This window comes from Rhinolophus sinicus, linkage group LG12 (genome assembly GCF_036562045.2).
Source record: "Rhinolophus sinicus isolate RSC01 linkage group LG12, ASM3656204v1, whole genome shotgun sequence".
NCBI classification, from domain to species: domain Eukaryota; kingdom Metazoa; phylum Chordata; class Mammalia; order Chiroptera; family Rhinolophidae; genus Rhinolophus; species Rhinolophus sinicus.
In genome coordinates this window covers 374,087-389,771 of record NC_133761.1, presented here as the reverse complement: position 1 = coordinate 389,771, position 15,685 = coordinate 374,087, and the positions used below count along the sequence as shown (strand labels likewise).

Sequence of the window (15,685 nt, the reverse complement as noted above, 5' to 3'; positions counted from 1 at the left end):
TCTCTTCAGCTGTATTTAACTCCTATTGCTGGCATGTGGGAAAGCATGGGGGTTTGGATACTTTGTAACTGGGGACTTGTAAGTTTCCTTTGTTACTTCTAATGAGTTTTTTGCTAATTTCCTTGTGCTTTTCAGATAGACAATCAATGGTGTATAAATGCTGGTGATTTGGGTTTTTCCCCCCAGTACTTACGCGTCGTGGTCCCCTCTTTGTGTGGCACCTCCAGAACAAGCCAAGCAGTGATGGCAACCCAGACGTTGGGCGAGGCTCGCTGTGCAGCAGTGCTTGGTGATGGACGGGCGGTGGCCTTTTTTGTCATGTTCCACAGCACCCATGTTTATTTTAATCGGGACTTTTACCAGGACAGACACAGGCTGTTGTCAGATACCTTTTTGTCATCTATCAGGATGATTGCAGGCTTTTCCCCTTGGTGTTTATGTTCTTTATGTGGCCAGATCTGCCTCGTGGCTCTCGATGGTTTCGCCTCTGCACGCGTGTAGATGGGCTTTTTCCCACGTAGCTTCTTTTGTGTCCTGGTTTGCACAGAACCCCAGTCCAACTCGAGTTCATCTTTGTGTGAGACGTGACAGATAGCTGACCTCGCTGACAGGAGCAGCAGTGGGTCCCTGCGGTCCTTTTCCCAACCTCCAGCCTCCCCTCCTCCCAGTTCCCACGCTGGTGACTCCAGGATGAGGATGGGGAGACCGAGGGGTGTGTGTGGGGTGGTAACTGACGTTGCAAGGCCCAGGGCAGTAGGAAGCAAGGTTGTTTGTTACGAACAGAGTGGGGAAGGCCCCGTATTTGAGGAGAGGAGAAAAGGCTCTGAAAAAACGGGACTGGGCCCAGTTAGGACGAAGGGGTCTCGTGTGGCCCTGTCACCTTCGGGCATGTGCCTCCTGGGCAGGGAATCGCACGGGGTTAGCTGGATCAGCAGAACCCTGCCCCCTCTGCTGCCTGTGGGGCTCACATTCATCTCCTGATCGTCCCTCTGCCTGCACATACCTACTGGCCCTCGTCTCCTCTTAGGGACCCCGGTAGACTGGGTGTGGTCAGAGCTGAGCTGAGTGGAGCCCACACTGGGGTGGCAGGGGCTGCCCTGCAGGGGGAGGACCTGGCCACGGGCGCTGCTGGCCACAGGGAGGGCTCAGGGCTGCATGGCGGGGGCGGCCCTCCCAGCCACACTCCTGCCTGCCCCTCGTGTCCCACAGCACCTCTCTGTCCCCCCCAGGCCCTGGTGCCCTTCCACAATCTGGGTCTCCTCGTCGGCCTCTTCTCCCCACGCTGTGTGGATCTGTGGCCTGCCACCCGCCAGGAGGCCGTGAGCTGCGTCTACTCCCTGCTCTACCTCCAGCTGGGCTATGAGGGTGAGCCCCCCGGCCAGGCAGAGGTGTGGAGGGGTGAGGAGAAGAGTCTGGGCCTCAGGTGGCCAGGTGGTCCTCTGCCCTCCTCCATGCTCCCTCCTGCCCGCAGGCTTCTCCCGGGACTACCGGGATGCCGTGGCTGAGCAGCTCCTCACCCTCAAAGATGGCCTTGTGCACCCCGACCCTGCCATCCTCTTCCACACCTGCCACAGCATAGCCCAGGTACGTGCTGGAGTGTCCACAGAGGGAGGAGGGTCTCTTGTGGGCTTTGCAGGCACAGACGGAGTGTCCCATGGGGCCAGTGGACTCGGGACGTGGACGAGGCACATAGTCAAGTTTCATTCAGAGAAGTACCTGTCTGACCGCCGCAATGTCCTACACTCCTGGGGCCACCCCCTGTGGCCCGGCCTGGGGGGCGGGGGCAGGACCTGGCTCCTGGCTCGAAGGGGCTGAGAAAGCTGCCCAGCCCTCCTTGGCAGCCCCCACGCCAGGGCCAGGGCAGTTCTGTTACTCCATTTGGTGTTGGGAGCAATCCGCAGGAGTCGGGAGCTTTCTCTCCAGCAGGGGGAGGGGGTCAGCAGGGCCCTTTTGGGGGATGTGGGGGCTGGGCGGTGCAGGCACAGCAGCGGCTTTGTGCCTGGGGTCAGGCTGCCGGGCTGCTCACCACATCTGTGCTTCTGCATCGTCTTTGTGCACAGTGAGGTGTTTCCCTCTGTGCTGTATGTGCTTCAGCGTCCCCTGCTCTGCTGTGCTGGGGGAGAAGGAAAGGCCCCCGTTGCGGGGCTGCTGCGGGGCCTCTGGGTCTGTGGCTGGGTCGTACAGGGTGCAACATGCAGCCATCTGTATTTTAGAGAGTTCCAGAGTAGCTGCACCAGCAGGGCCACCCCCAGCCCACCCTACGGTCAGGAGGAGTCAGGAGGGTGCCCTGACCCTGCCCTGCAGCTGCTCTCAGGCTGCACCTGGGACCTAGCCAGGCTCCAGTGGGGGGTGAGGGGGCCACCGCGCCTGGGAACCCCCAGGAGCTCCTGAGGCGCAGGGCCAGGCAGGCCGTGGGGAGGACGCGGGGTGGAGCGGTGTGGGCCCACCCCCCAGACGCTATGCCTGGAAACCCTCTGTTCTGACACGACTGTTCTCCTAGATTATTGCGAAGCGCCTCCCGCCAGATCAGCTCATCAGCCTCTTGCTCACCCTGTTTGAGAGCCTGGGAGACCCCGACAAGAACTGCTCCCGAGCGGCTACCGTCATCATCAACTGCTTGCTGAAGGAGCGCGGCAACTTGCTCCTGGAGAAGGTGAGGCCGAGGGGGTGTGGCCTGGGCGTGGCCAGACCTGTGGGTGGGGTCGGGAGGACTAGGTAGGGGCGCGGCGGGTGTGGTGTGGGCATGGTGTTGGTGCAGAGGGGCCTGGGTGCCCTAGGCATGTGGGGCGGGGATGGGTGAATTGGGGCTCCTGCCTCCGCTCCCCTGCTCTGCAGGATTTGACCCTCACCGCTCTGCCCTCTTTCCCAGTGGGCCTAATCGGGACAAACCTTTCTCTTCTGTTTGAGGACAGGTTAGAATTTAGCAAAAGTAACTGCTCAGAAAGTAAGCGAAGAAGAGGAAAAAATGCAGAAGCTGAGGCGCATGCAGCTGGGTGTGGGTTGGGGGGTGCTCCCATAGCTGGTGAGGATTCAGGCCTGAGGGTCGCCAGGTGCCGGCACAGAGGTTCCCGCAGCGGCTGGCCCCAGAGAGGACCCTCAGGTGCTGCCCACTCTTGCCACCTACCAGCTGTGCATCTACAGCGTGCGCTCAGGTGACTGTCCCCATCGTTCCCAAACGTGCACGGGCACGACTCTGTCCGCCGCGTGTGAAGCGCCAGCCGAGTGCATGTCCCTGAGCTCAGTCTGCAGGTCTGAGGCTCCATGGCTCAGGCGACCAGAACGCATTCCAGGGCTCCCTTCTGGTGGGTGTGTGATGGCTTCGCATTCGTTTAGTTTGGTTTCTGTGGAGGCTGCACGTTTGTACACACGTTTCTTGGCTGCTGGGCCGTTGTCTTTTTGTGGGGACACCAGTCTCCTGGGTTGTCTGTGCTTTTCTCACTGATGTGCAGGACACAAGTTTTCCATTGGGTGTGCAACTGTCTTGTCAGGGAGGGACAAGCGGGAACTTGCTGAGGGAGCATTGGCACCCGGGCCACGGACCAGGGAGCTGGGTGTGAAATAACACGGGAGAGGGACGGTGCCCTCGCAGGCTGGGTGCGGAGGCGTTGGCACTCAGGGCCTGGGAAGGAAGTGTGGCAGGAGGAGGGGAAGACCACACAGCCTGAGAGCCGGCGTTTGCTGGACAAAGGCTTGGATTTCATTTTGCATTGAGTGCGGCTCCCATGTTGGATTTGAGTGGTGGGAACAGTGGCTCTGTGCTGGGGCAGGGGATGGACCGGGCTGGAGGCGGCCGCTGGCGGTGCCGGTGTGTGTGCACACACATCTCGTTTATCCATCAGCCGTCAGTGGACACTGGGCCGCTTCTGTCTCCTGGCTGTTGGGAATCATGCTGCTGTGAACGTGGTGTGTAAATATCTCTTTGAGAGCCTGTCTGTTCTCTTGGGCACATACCCAGAAGTGGCATCGCAGGATCATGTGGCAGCTCTGTTTCCAATTTTCTGAGGAACCTCCATACTGTTTTCCACAGTGGCTGCACCAGTTTGCATTCCCACCAACGGCATGAGGGTCCCATTTCCCCACGTCCTCGCCAGCACTGCTGTTACCCGTTTTGTTCTGTAGCCACCCTCGTGGGTGTGTGGTGGCTTCTCATACTGGTTTTGACTTGTGTTTCCCTCGTGGCTCGTGACATTGAGCATCTCCTCCTGGGCTTGTTGGCCATCTGTGTCATCTTTGGAGAAATGTCAGTTCAGGTCCCCTGCCCATCTTTAAGTCTGGTGTGTTGATTTTTTGTTGTTGGCTTGTAGGAGCTCTTTAGATATTCTGGATATTAATCCCTTATCAGGTATATGATTTGTAACCATTTTTTCCCGTTCTGTGGGTCGCCTTTTCACTCCGTTGATTGTGTCCTTTGATGCATAAAAGCTTTTAAGTTTGATGTACTCCCAAATGGCTTTTTTTGCTTTTGTTGCCTGTGCTCTTGGTGTCATATCTAAGAAACCATTGCCAAATCCAATACCTGGAAACTTCCCCTGTTTTCTTCCAGCAGTTTTATGGCTTTGGGTCCCTCCCTCTCTGGGTAAGGGGGGCGCCTCTCCATGGGCCCCACATACTGAATCAGCTGCTGGCTCTCGGGAGAAGCTGCCGAGCTGTGTGCTCCCAGCTCAGGGGCTCAGTGTTCGGCGCCCCACCCAGGGGAGCGGTGCTCCTGACTCCCAGGTTCATACTTTGAGCATGTCTGGTGACATGCCACCTCCGTCTCAAGTGTGACGTGGAAGAGTAGCGTCTTGTACCGCACGGGTCATGATGGGCCTCTGTTTTCTTTCCTGCCCTGGGAGATCTTGGCCTGGGGACGCCTGGTCACTGTTGGACTTTAAATTTCTCTGACATCATATCAGAAAATGTGGTCCCATCAGGGGACATGCGACCAGACTGAGCCCGCCCTCCCTCCCACATGCCATGATGGGGACATAGGGCCGAGTGCAGAGGGCAGATGGGAGCCCACCCAGCAGACTCCTCACCTCAGCTGTGTCGGCAGCTGGGCGAAGGGCTGTCTGCGGGCCGGAGGGATGGGGCAGGGCGGCCACTGACAACAGGTGGGGGTGGGGACGCTAAACAGCGAGCACACGACCCACCATTCCGCTGCCAGGTGTGGGCCTGAGAGAAATGACTGCGTGGCCACACACGGCTCAGTACTGCACTCAGCCTACGTGTCGGTCGATTAATGAAGGGGTAACAGGTGTGCCCTGCCCGTACACGTGGCTCGGCCTTGAGAGCCTCCTGCAGAGTGAAAGACCTCAGACGAAAAGCCACCTCATGTGACTCCATTCCCATGAGATGTCCAGAATGGACAAAGCCCTGGGCAGAGCTGGGGGCAGGGGTGGGTAACTGCCAGAGGGCGTGGAACTGTGAGGATGATGGTGGTCGCACGGCCGTGGGTGCGAGGGCCTGTGGGTCATGCCCTGCTGTGCACAGGGACCCCAGGCCTGGGTGCGGGTCTGGGAGAGGTGAGCCTGAGCAGTGCTGGAGGCAGAGGGCGCAGGCGGAGGGACCCTGGTGTGGACGCCAGCCGAGAGCCCTCCACACCTGAGGGCCAGGACGCTGCCATCACAGGTCCAGGCGGCTGACACACACCAGTGGGTCCTGTTGAAAAAATGCACAAAGGCAGAGAAAATGCTAGAGAAGGTGGGGGCACCCTGGAAGAGTTAGGAGCACCTCTGACAAGACGGGTTGCGGGGAAAGAGCCGCCGTCCAAAGCAGCAATGTGAGGTGGAAGGGGAGAGCAGGTGCTCAGGGAGCAGAGGCAGGCGTGGGACCCCGAGTGGCCCTGTCCCCGCACACTCAAAGACCCACCTGGGGGGGGTGTCTGAAAGTGCTGGTCTTGGTGACGCTAATGCAGGAGGGTGGGAGAGACCAGCGACACACAAGTGCGGATGTGACTGACACTAGTGCCAGGCGTCCACTCGCAGTCACCCCGATGGCTTCAGGGGCCTGCTGGCCCTCACCACCTGGGTCATCAGTGAACGTGGATGGGAAGATCCTCTCCGGCCTGTCCACGAAGGTGACCACACTGGCCGGCTGAGAAGCAGGATGGGCTCAGCCCGAGCTCGGCTCTCCTCACTGCCAGTGCCTTCAGCAGGAGCGGAGGGTGGTTTAATGTGGCAGCAGTGGGCACCCGTCTCGTCAGGGGGCCGGGCCAGGCAGGCGCGGGTAGCAGGCGCAGGCTGTTGGGAGGGCCACCCTGCCTGGGCTCAAGGCGCTGTCGGGTCTGTTGGCTACAGTGCTGCCCACAGACCAGAGGGCCCTGGGCTGCCCCCTTTGCGCCTGCGCCCGGCTGGCCCCTGGGTCGCCCCGCCCCACAGCCCCGTGCTCTGGTCGTGTGTGCTGGGACTGCCCCTGGTGCCCCTGCTTCCAGCCTGAGTGCCATGCCCACCGCCCGCAGGTGCCCGAGATCGTGAGCGTGCTGCGCTCCAAGCTGCAGGAGACTCCCGAGGAGCACGTGCTGCGGGCCGCTCAGCACAGCGTGTGCCTCCTGGCAGCCCAGCACTGCGAAGCCGTGGTTTCCAGCCTCCTGGGCAGCCCCCTGCCCTTTGACAGGTACTTGGTGCCCACCAGCCTATGGGGTGGATGGGGCTCCCTCCTGCCCAGCCCCCTAGCCCACCTTTCTCTGGGGAAGGTCCCTGTGACTCCCCCTTTGCAGGCCCCAGGTCTCTATGGGCGCCATGGGTGTGCTCTCCCGGGCTCTGCCATCCACTCACTTCCCTGGGCCTGTCCCCTGCAAGGTGATGCCATCGTCTGTGAGCAGACCCCCGGGGCCTGGCCCTCCATTCGAGCCAGGGAAGGTCCCCATGTCCCCCATACACCAGTGTGTCCTCCCACTCGCACTCCCAGCTCCCGAGCCCCCATCAGTGCCCCCGTACGGCCTGTCCCCTGCAGCCACCTCGGGTCACTTCACTGTCCGAGTCCCTGTGGTCACAGGTCCTGCTGGTGCTGCTTTCCTTGGCTGTCCCCGTTGTGGGCAGAGGCAGTCTGTGACCTGGAGACCCTTGGGCTGTGCCTCCCGTCCCCAGGCATTCGCCCCGTGGCTCCTGTGGGCCCCACTGTCACGTAGGCACCATGTCTGGTGTGGCACATGGCGCACCTCTGTTCTCCAGCCAGGCTGTGTGCACGGAGGTGCCTCTGGTGACCGTTTGCCTGGTGTCCTCTCTACCATCGTATCAGTGTCCTCGTGTTTGAGGAAATACCACCTTTTGTTGATGATAATTGGGTTCGAATCCAGTTTTATTTTGTTTTCTGTGTCACCTTTTTCCATCTCCTTTCTCATCTCTAAGATTGACAGGGTCTTTTTTATAATTTCATTTTCCATTCAGTTACTTTGGAAGTCAAACACTCTGTTTCCGTTCTTTTGGTGGTCCTAAAATGACCCCATGTCCACCTAGGATGTTCGCTCTGCGCCCCTGGTTAGTGTCGGGCCAGCTCTGTGCACCGCCCGGCGTCCCTGGGTCCAGTGCTCACAGTCTGCAGCCGTGTCATCCGCGTCTGATGCTCTGCTGTCCATTCACTTCTTTGCTTCACTGTTCGTGGGGGCGTCGCTCACACAGAGGAGCCCACACATGGTCAGTGGTCCCTGTGGCATCCCAGGCCCACAGGCCACTGCCTGCAGGAGGTCCAGGCCGTGTGTGCCTCCCGCAGGCGTGTGCGCCCCTTGGTGGGGACGCCCTGAGGGTCACCACTGTCATCGCAGGTGTCTCTTCCTGCTGCTGAACTCAGTGTCGATGGAGCCCCACGGGGCCATCTGTCACACCATAGGCTGCCTGCTCTCCTCCTGCCGGCTGGTGTGCCTGGGGCTCCACACCGTCCACTGACGGGCAACTGTCCTAGGCCACCGGTTTCTGGACAGCCTGTGAGCTGGGAATGGGTTTTACCCTTACCAGTGACTGGGAAAAGTCTAAAGAAGACTGTCTCCTGGTGTGAAATCCAAGTGCCAGTGTCCCTGAGTTGTTTCATTGGCACCCACCGTTCCCACTGGGGTGTGTGGCCACCCTGGACGGGCGATGGGCCCCGCCGCCCGCGTCTGCGCCGTCCTGTGGGTGTGGATGGCTGTGCACGTGGCCACCCAGGCTTTGCTCCCCTCTGGCCGCTCGGTCTCCCTCGTGCCTCCTGCTCGATGCACGTCCCCCAGAATGTTGTAGCCGAGGCTGGCTGCTGGCAGACGCAGCACGTTGTCCTCTGAAGACGTGTTTATTTTGCCATCCTTGGCTATGACTTTCATAGAGTCTGAATTGCATGTTTGCGATGATCTTCTTTCCGTGTGTGTCAGGCGACGTGTCCTTCATGGCTGCCGCGTCTCGCTGGCGCTCTCCTCGCGGAGGACGCACACTTGCGTTTCTCCGATGAGCATGACGGTCCCCCTGCTGCTGGCGTTTTGCGCTTCCCAGGTGGGGCCCCTGGGCTTCCTTCTTGCCTTCTCCTGGTAGCTGCCAGGCTTCTCGAGTCTGAGTCAGCATCTGTCACCCGTTCTGAGCTTTTTCTTTCTGGACTCTGGTCCGTGCTTCGGGGTCACCAGTCGCGCTGCTGGACCTTCTCGTCCCTCCCCCATGTCTGGTTTGGTATTCTGAACAGCACGTGGTCGCTGCCTACGCCGGGTGTTTCCCTCTGTCTACCTTCCAGTTCACTGTCTATGTCTTCTGCCATGTCCAGGCCGGTGCCACATACGTCCACCGAGTGCAGGGGGCCCCTCATTTCTAAAGAGCTGCAGGCTCTCGTTCACATTGGCTCTGCTTGCAGGGTTTCTGGTTGTTAGACATCTGAAGTGTGTCCCTCCTCCCTGCACACACATTAAAACAGCACAGCCACTCCCGCTGTCTGCGCACGATGTCTGCAGGCCGCGTCCGCGGCTTCTCACTCATGGGCCTGTGCCCTGTGTGCCTGGTTTCTGGCTACTGTTCACTGTTCTGGAAGATGTGTTTGTGGTGCCCCTGAGGCCGCCCAGAAAAAGCCTCGGTGCTTTCAGCAGCGCCAGGGTCCCCTCCCACCACCCCACCTGAGGCCCTCTATACTGGCCATGGCCTCTGTCCCTGCCCTGTGGCCAGCTGTACCCACCACCAGGCCTGTCACGGACCCTGGGGTCAGGTAGGGGTGAGTTTAGGTCTGAGGTCAGGGCACCGTTTCCTGCTGGAGCTGTGTCTGGTGGGCAGGTGGGGCGTGGCGCCAGGGCCTGCAGTGGCCTCGAGGTGACCACCCTCCCGCCCACCTCCAGCCACACCTGCACCCTGTGGCGGGCGCTGGCCTCAGAGCCCGACCTCCCCGCGCAAGTCCTGGGCCTCCTCCTGCAGAAGATGAGCAGGGACGTCCCGTTCAAGGAGAGCCGGGCCTTCCTGCTGAGCAGCTCCCCCGACCGCGTGGCCACGCTGCTGCCCCTCGCGGTGAGTGGTGTCCGCCCTACTGTCCCTTCTCCCCTTGTGGGAGGACCCCCCAAGCACCTGGCAGCAGACTGTGCCTTGGGGCCCAGCCTCGTAAAGGCCTGCAGGTGTGTTGGTCCCCAAGGGAGACCTTGCTGTTTCATCCGTGGAAAACAAATAAACCCGGCTTGGCAAGGCTCTCAGCAGTGAGGCATCTGGGAGGCTCCCTCCTCCTCCTGCTAAGGAGCCAAGAACAGACGGTCAGGGCCGTCCCCAGGTGGCACACGCCTATGCCTGCCTCGGGTCCCTTGCGCCACCCTCCCGAAGGAAGACCTCTGAGAGCATGGGGTGCATGCTGAGGGGGTGTGGGATGGTTGGGTTCCTGGGAAGCGGGGTGCAGACTTCACGGTGGCTGGCCTCATTAGAAACGGCCCCAGAGGGAGGGTAAGCCTGAGGTGGCCCCTGTCCCTAGGCCACCTGTGCGCTGTCCGAGGTCATGTCTGTTCCGGCGTCCGCGCCCGCTGTGCTGGAGCTGTACCCCCAGCTGTTTGTGACACTGCTGCTACGTGTCGGCTGTACCCTGGGCGTCCAGCTGCCCCGCAGCCTACAGGCCAAGGAGCGGAGGGCCACCGGCTCGGGCCTGGCCTCCAGGACCCTTGAGCCCTGCAGGTAATGGCTGCCCACCTCCTGCCCACATGTGCTCCCATTAGACTCTGGGGTCCTATGGTCTCTGCCAGGTGGGCCCTGGATCCCAGCAGGAAACCGCGACATACCGGGGCATGGAGCTTCAGCAACCTGGGTGTCTCCCTGCCCGTCCTGGGCGCTGGGGCCATTACCGGACCCACCACAGTGGCACCTCAGAGCTCCAAACAGCCACCTGGGGCCCCAGGGTGAGCAGAGGAAGCTGACAGCTCAGGGCCACTGGAGCCTGAGTGACAGTGAACCCGGGTCACCTCCCCATCTATCCCAGTTGTCTGGGGTGGGATGTGTCCCTTGGCGGGGACATAGGGACAGTGTCAGTTCATCCCGCCCCCACTGCAGGGCTGTTCCTCCACAGGACCAGCTCGTAAACTCGAGCTGAGGCCGTGCGCCAGGGCCTGCCCAGCCCTGCGCAGACCAAGTGGAAAATGTGAACGGGCCAGAGGACACTGGCCCGGCTAGCCCTGGCCTGGCACACAGGGACTGCTCGTGGCCCGTGAGCTGTGGGGGCTGCAGGCCTCACACCCTCACCAGGGGTCCCTGACTGCCACCCCTGAGCTGGGACTCCTGCAGAGCCAGCCACAGGGCTTGGCTCTGACAGAGGCTGTCCGCCAGCAAGTCAGACCCTTGCAAATGCCACATCCACAGAAATTCTGGGCAGCAGGCAGGCAGGCAAGGGAGGCACCCGCACCGAAATTGTTCACATTCTCGGGCCAGACGGGCGCCTCAACACTTCAGATCTGCTGCAGCCGAGAATGGCCCCAGTCACCGGTCAGCCAGAGTGTGGCCTCTGGGCCAAGTGGCGTCTTCAGGCCTGGGGCAGGGGACACGCACTGTCAGGACTTGCTGTGCACGACCCCTCGCGTTGCACTGTGGGCATCTGACCACTGACCACAGTGGTTCCCTCTGACTGCCCTACCCCCGGGGACAGCAGCCCCCAGTGACCAGCCCTGCACTGGTCTCGAGGCTCTTGGAACAGGGAGAGTCACCTTCTAGCATTTCCTCTGGGGAGGGAGCTGCCGAGGGGCCTGGCCTTGGATGCTCAGTGAGGGCTCTCTGGGGGCCTATCCAGTTGTGGGCAGCTGCGCAACACCCCGTGCTGACATCCCCATGGCTGTCATGCCACCCAAAGGTGACCATTGGGATGGGGAGGCCACCAGCATCTGCCCCCTGGACCGCTGAGACCCTTGGGTCTCATCAGCTCTGGCTGCCCCCTGCCCGGGCTCTCGCGCCTGTGTGGGCTGGCCTGAAAATCTCACAGGACCGGTCTCAGGGACCTAAACAAGCTTGTCCCCAGATTCACCTGTGAGGCCCCATTGTGTTGCCAGCAAGGCCTGTCCCCCGTGCCCCCCACTCCCACCACAACCAGCAGCACCACTGTCCCAGTCATGGGAAGCGTTGCCAGTCTGGCCTAGCAGGAGGTGGCCGTAGACACTTGCACTGTAGTTGCTGCCTGGAGGCGGGTCAAGTGCGCTTGCCCCGTGGGTGGGTGGCTGCCCTCGGGCCTCGTGGACACATATGTCGGCAGGCCGGGTGACCCAGTGCAGGGGAGAGGTCGGTGTGGGGCCCGCAGCCCTCCCTGCATGGTTCTGAGGATTCTGCCAAGCTAGCTTTCGGCCACAGGCTTTGGGCCGACTGCCCTCCCTGGTCTGTGGGGTCCTGCCCCTGCTTCTGCCTGGGCTGGGGTTCTGTCCAAGTGAGATGGGCAGACACTAAACTCCCACCAGGCCCGGCTGGCTCTTGGCCCTCCTGCAGGCTCGGGCCCACCCCTGCCACCTCCAACTGGCCGATCTGGGGGACAGAGCCAGACACTTCCTAGCCAGCTACTCCAGCTCTTGGCTACCATCTGGCCTCGGAGCATAGGGGCCATGTTGTGTATCTGGGAGGGGACAGGGCCCTGGGTTCTCTCAGGTGGGTGGGGCTGTGCACATGGGAGACAGACTTGGGGTACAAAACAGGCTTTGTGGGGGTCTGGGCCAGGCATGGGAGTCGGAGGCAGTCTTCACAGCCTGCCTGAGACCAGAGGGTCCACAGCTGCTGGATTGTGCCCTGCGTGGGGGAGGGGAGCAAGGGCCTGCTCCCCACAGGATGTCACGGGCATCCTGGAGCGCTCCATGCTGAGCCCACCCCCACGTGCCCACAGCTCTGCAGTGGGTGCTCTGCAGCTTGCCCTGGTTCGAGGGGGCAGCGAGGAGGTGGTGCAGCGGGTGGAGCTGGAGCGAGGCTGGGAGTCACTGAGGACGTCAGTGGGGCACGAGGAGGGTGTGGCCCGGCTGGCCAGGTAAGCACCCGTGGGCCAGGACCCACAGGAAGGCAAAAAGGAGGGCCCCCAGGGGCATGTGGGAGGGGCCCAGCGTGAGAGCAGGTGCATCAGCCTTGAGGGTTGGCTCAGGGCTCTGCCTGTGTGTGGAGTTGTGGCCATGAAGGCAACCCACTCCCGGCTGGTGGGTGGAGAGGAGGCGCACACCTGAGGGAGCAAGGCCAGGCAGGGGCCTGGCAGCTGGGTGGACGGTCTCCACCGGGAGCCACCCCCACCCCCCACCCCACCGTGGGCCATGGGGGAGTTGGCCCAGAGCCCTGGCCTTGCACCCTGTGGCCTCCTTCCCCAGTGCGATGGCGAAGTTCGCAGGCCCTCGGCTGCCTCTGGTGATGAAGGGGCTCGTGAGCACACAAAGCAGCGTGTACGAGATCCAGAGGGTCACCTCCACAGCCTTCCTGGCCGAGGTAGGGCTGCTAGCTCCAGATGGGCCCGGCAGGGGGGGAGAAGCACCGCCTCAGGTCGGCACTGACCTGCCCCACCCGTGCTTGGTGTGGGTGGTAGAGGCCCCTGGGCCTCTGTGCCCAAGGGAGGGAGACCTTGGCTGTGCGGCTTATGCTGGCCTGGGGAACCAACAGTGCTGAAAACCTGCCCAAGGCCAGCGCTTTGGGGACCAGCGTCCATGAGCCCAGCTCGGCTCACAGGGCCCTCAGCGGGCCTTTGCAACGTCCACCCCTCACAGTGGCCTGGGACAGGGCTGCCTAGCAGTGCAGTGGTGGGGAAGCGGGGCGGGGGCTGGTGCCTACTGTAGGTCTGAGGTGGTGGCCTGGGCTGGCCAGAGGGCCAGCCCCTGAGGCCAGTGGAGCAGGCAGTCACGTCATCTGTGCCTCCAGCTTCTCAGCAGCAATGTGGTCAACGACCTGATGCTCCTAGAGTCGCTGCTGGACAACCTGGTGGCCCGGCAGAAGGACACGTGTGCCAGCGTGCGGCGGCTGGCACTGCGTGGCCTGGCCAATGTCGCCTCTGGCTCCCCCAATAAGGTGAGCCAACCGCCAGCCCCTGGGGCCTTGACTGTGAGACGGACAGAACACCTGGATGCTTCGTGGGGGCGGGGATGTGCATGGAGGCGTGGAGGTGGCCTGGAGAACTGGTGGGGTAGGGGGCTGTCGTTCAATAATGTGTAATAGGCACCAGGGCTTGGTGGCCTGAGACACGGCTGAGTGTAGGGTGTCCCCAGGTGCGGGCCCGCGGCCCCCAGCTCCTGACATCCATGATCGGTGGGCTGGATGACAGGGACGACCCGCAGAGCCTAGTGGCCCTGGAGGCCATGGCGGGCCTCGTGAAGCTGCTGGACCTGGTGGAGCCCGAAGACCTGCGGCCGGTGCTCCTGCACGTGGCCATCCGGATTCGGCCCTTCTTCGACAGTGTAGGCTGGGGCAGCACAGCCCTGCCCTGCCCTCCCCGCCAGCCAGGCCCTCCTGCCTCTTCCTCAGCTGCAAGTCTCCCCTCCACCGTTCCCCTCCAGGAGCTGGGGTTACCACGGTGCCCTCCCCAGCTCCAGATGGATCCTGCAGTGTGTGGGGGGGTAGGGCCCCTATGTCCTACCGGCCCTGCCCCCATCTTTTCCTGCCCATCACTGTGTCAGGGGCCCCACTACTAGGCCCATGCCAGGTGGGGCAGAGTGCATGGCACAAGGACATGGAGGATGGCCAAGTAGGGAAGGGCTTGGGCCTGGCACTGGTGGTTGGGCAGGGCTGGGAAGGCCCCTGTGGGGTGACACCTGCCTCCCACCCCAGGAGAAGATGGAGTTCCGTTCTGCGTCCATCCGCCTCTTCGGGCACCTCAACAAGGCCTGTCATGGAGACTGCGAGGACGTCTTCGTGGAGCAGGTCGTTGGTGGGCTGGCACCCCTACTACTGCACCTGCGGGATCCCCAAGCCCCTGTGGCCAGTGTGAGTAGCCAGTGGGAAATGGGCAAGCCATGGGGACTCCGGGACTCAGCACCTCAGGACTGGGACTGAGTGTTGGCCCGCAGGCCTGCAAGTTCGCTCTGCGCATGTGTGGCCCCAACCTGGAGTGTGAGGAGCTGACGGCTGCCTTCCAGAAGCACCTGCAGGAGGGCCGGGGCCTGCACTTCGGCGAGTTCCTCAACACCACGTGCAAGCACCTGGTGAGGGGGCGGGGCGGAGCCGGCAGGGCCGGGGCAGGGGGGGTGTGTGCGCGCCTTGACCATCATGGCTGGTGGCCTCCCTCCCTCCTGCAGATGTGTCACTTCCCCGACCTGCTAGGCCGCCTGGTGAGCACCAGCCTGTTCTACTTCAAGAGCTGCTGGGAGGACATCCGAGCTGCCGCCCCCATGCTCACGGGTGAGTGCCCTCCCCGCGGCTTCCACCCCTTCCCCTCCCCCCCCTCCCCCTGACCCTGACCTCTGCCCGCAGGGTTCCTGGTGCTGCATGTGGAGCCTGAGCTTCGGCCACAGGTGGACCTGGAGCATCTGACTGCGGGTGAGCCCCCACCCTGACGGCCCAGAGGCCCCCTCCCCCCCACCTGTTGGTCTGCACAGGGCTCCTGTGGGCTGACCCTGTTGGCACCAGGGGGACTAAGTGATTTTCCTGGATTTCAAGGATTTTTTCCCTGTCACTGGTGACCTCATCGTCTCTAGTAATTCACGGAAACTTCTTAACCGTTCCAAAAGAGCTTAAAAAACACTAAAAAAGGAAAAACTATCTTTCCGTTGGCTCCTGAGCCCTCCCGGCAGAGGCCTGCCTTGGTCGGGCGGCAGGCCCCACGCACAGGGCGGGGTGTGCACCGTGGGGTCCTGGCCCCTGGGTTCCTTGCGCCAGGGAGGGGGCGGAGCCAACTCTAGCCCGTTTGTGGGAGGGGCCAGGGAGTTGCCCGCAGCAGCTGCTTGTCCCCCAGCTCTCCAGCTCCTGCTCAAGGACCCAGCCCCCGCCGTCCGCATGAAAGCTGCCGAGACCCTGGGCCGCCTGGTGAAGTTCGCCTGAGGCTCCCGCGCCTGCGAGGAGCAGTACCAGCCCCGGGTCTGGCCTCCACCTCAGAGGTGCGAGGTGTGGCCCAAGGAGCTGCCTGGGCCCCCTGCAGGGGACCAAGGGCCTGGCTGCCTCCAGGAAGCTGCTGGAGGCCACGCAGGGAGGAACAAGTCTGTGTCCCCCAACTTTGCTTCCAATAAAGTCACTCACTGCTCAGGTGACCCGGGGTGTGCAATGACGGGCCTGGCCTTGTGGGACAGGTCAGCTGGTCCCCCACCACACACACATTGTTTGGGAAGGTTGAGTGAGGTGTAGGGGGTAGCCTGTGAGGAACCCCACTT

General features: G+C 62.3%; 1 protein-coding gene across 5 annotated transcripts in view; it reads left to right on the top strand.

The window, feature by feature from the left end:
- Nucleotides 1-15,565, top strand: part of MROH1 (maestro heat like repeat family member 1) — a 50,238-nt gene extending 34,673 nt beyond the window's left edge. For all 5 annotated transcript variants that reach the window (XM_074316512.1, XM_074316510.1, XM_074316511.1 and 2 more), the window contains 15 exons: nt 1,230-1,365; nt 1,472-1,584; nt 2,501-2,653; nt 6,440-6,594; nt 9,257-9,422; nt 9,871-10,067; nt 12,241-12,378; nt 12,707-12,821; nt 13,248-13,394; nt 13,592-13,780; nt 14,151-14,306; nt 14,390-14,524; nt 14,618-14,720; nt 14,793-14,858; nt 15,274-15,565. In XM_074316512.1, the coding sequence (XP_074172613.1) occupies nt 1,230-1,365; nt 1,472-1,584; nt 2,501-2,653; nt 6,440-6,594; nt 9,257-9,422; nt 9,871-10,067; nt 12,241-12,378; nt 12,707-12,821; nt 13,248-13,394; nt 13,592-13,780; nt 14,151-14,306; nt 14,390-14,524; nt 14,618-14,720; nt 14,793-14,858; nt 15,274-15,359 (2,055 nt within the window). In that variant the 3' untranslated portion in view covers nt 15,360-15,565. The remainder of the gene's footprint in view (nt 1-1,229; nt 1,366-1,471; nt 1,585-2,500; nt 2,654-6,439; nt 6,595-9,256; nt 9,423-9,870; nt 10,068-12,240; nt 12,379-12,706; nt 12,822-13,247; nt 13,395-13,591; nt 13,781-14,150; nt 14,307-14,389; nt 14,525-14,617; nt 14,721-14,792; nt 14,859-15,273) is intronic.
- The last annotated feature ends 120 nt before the right edge of the window (nt 15,566-15,685 follow it).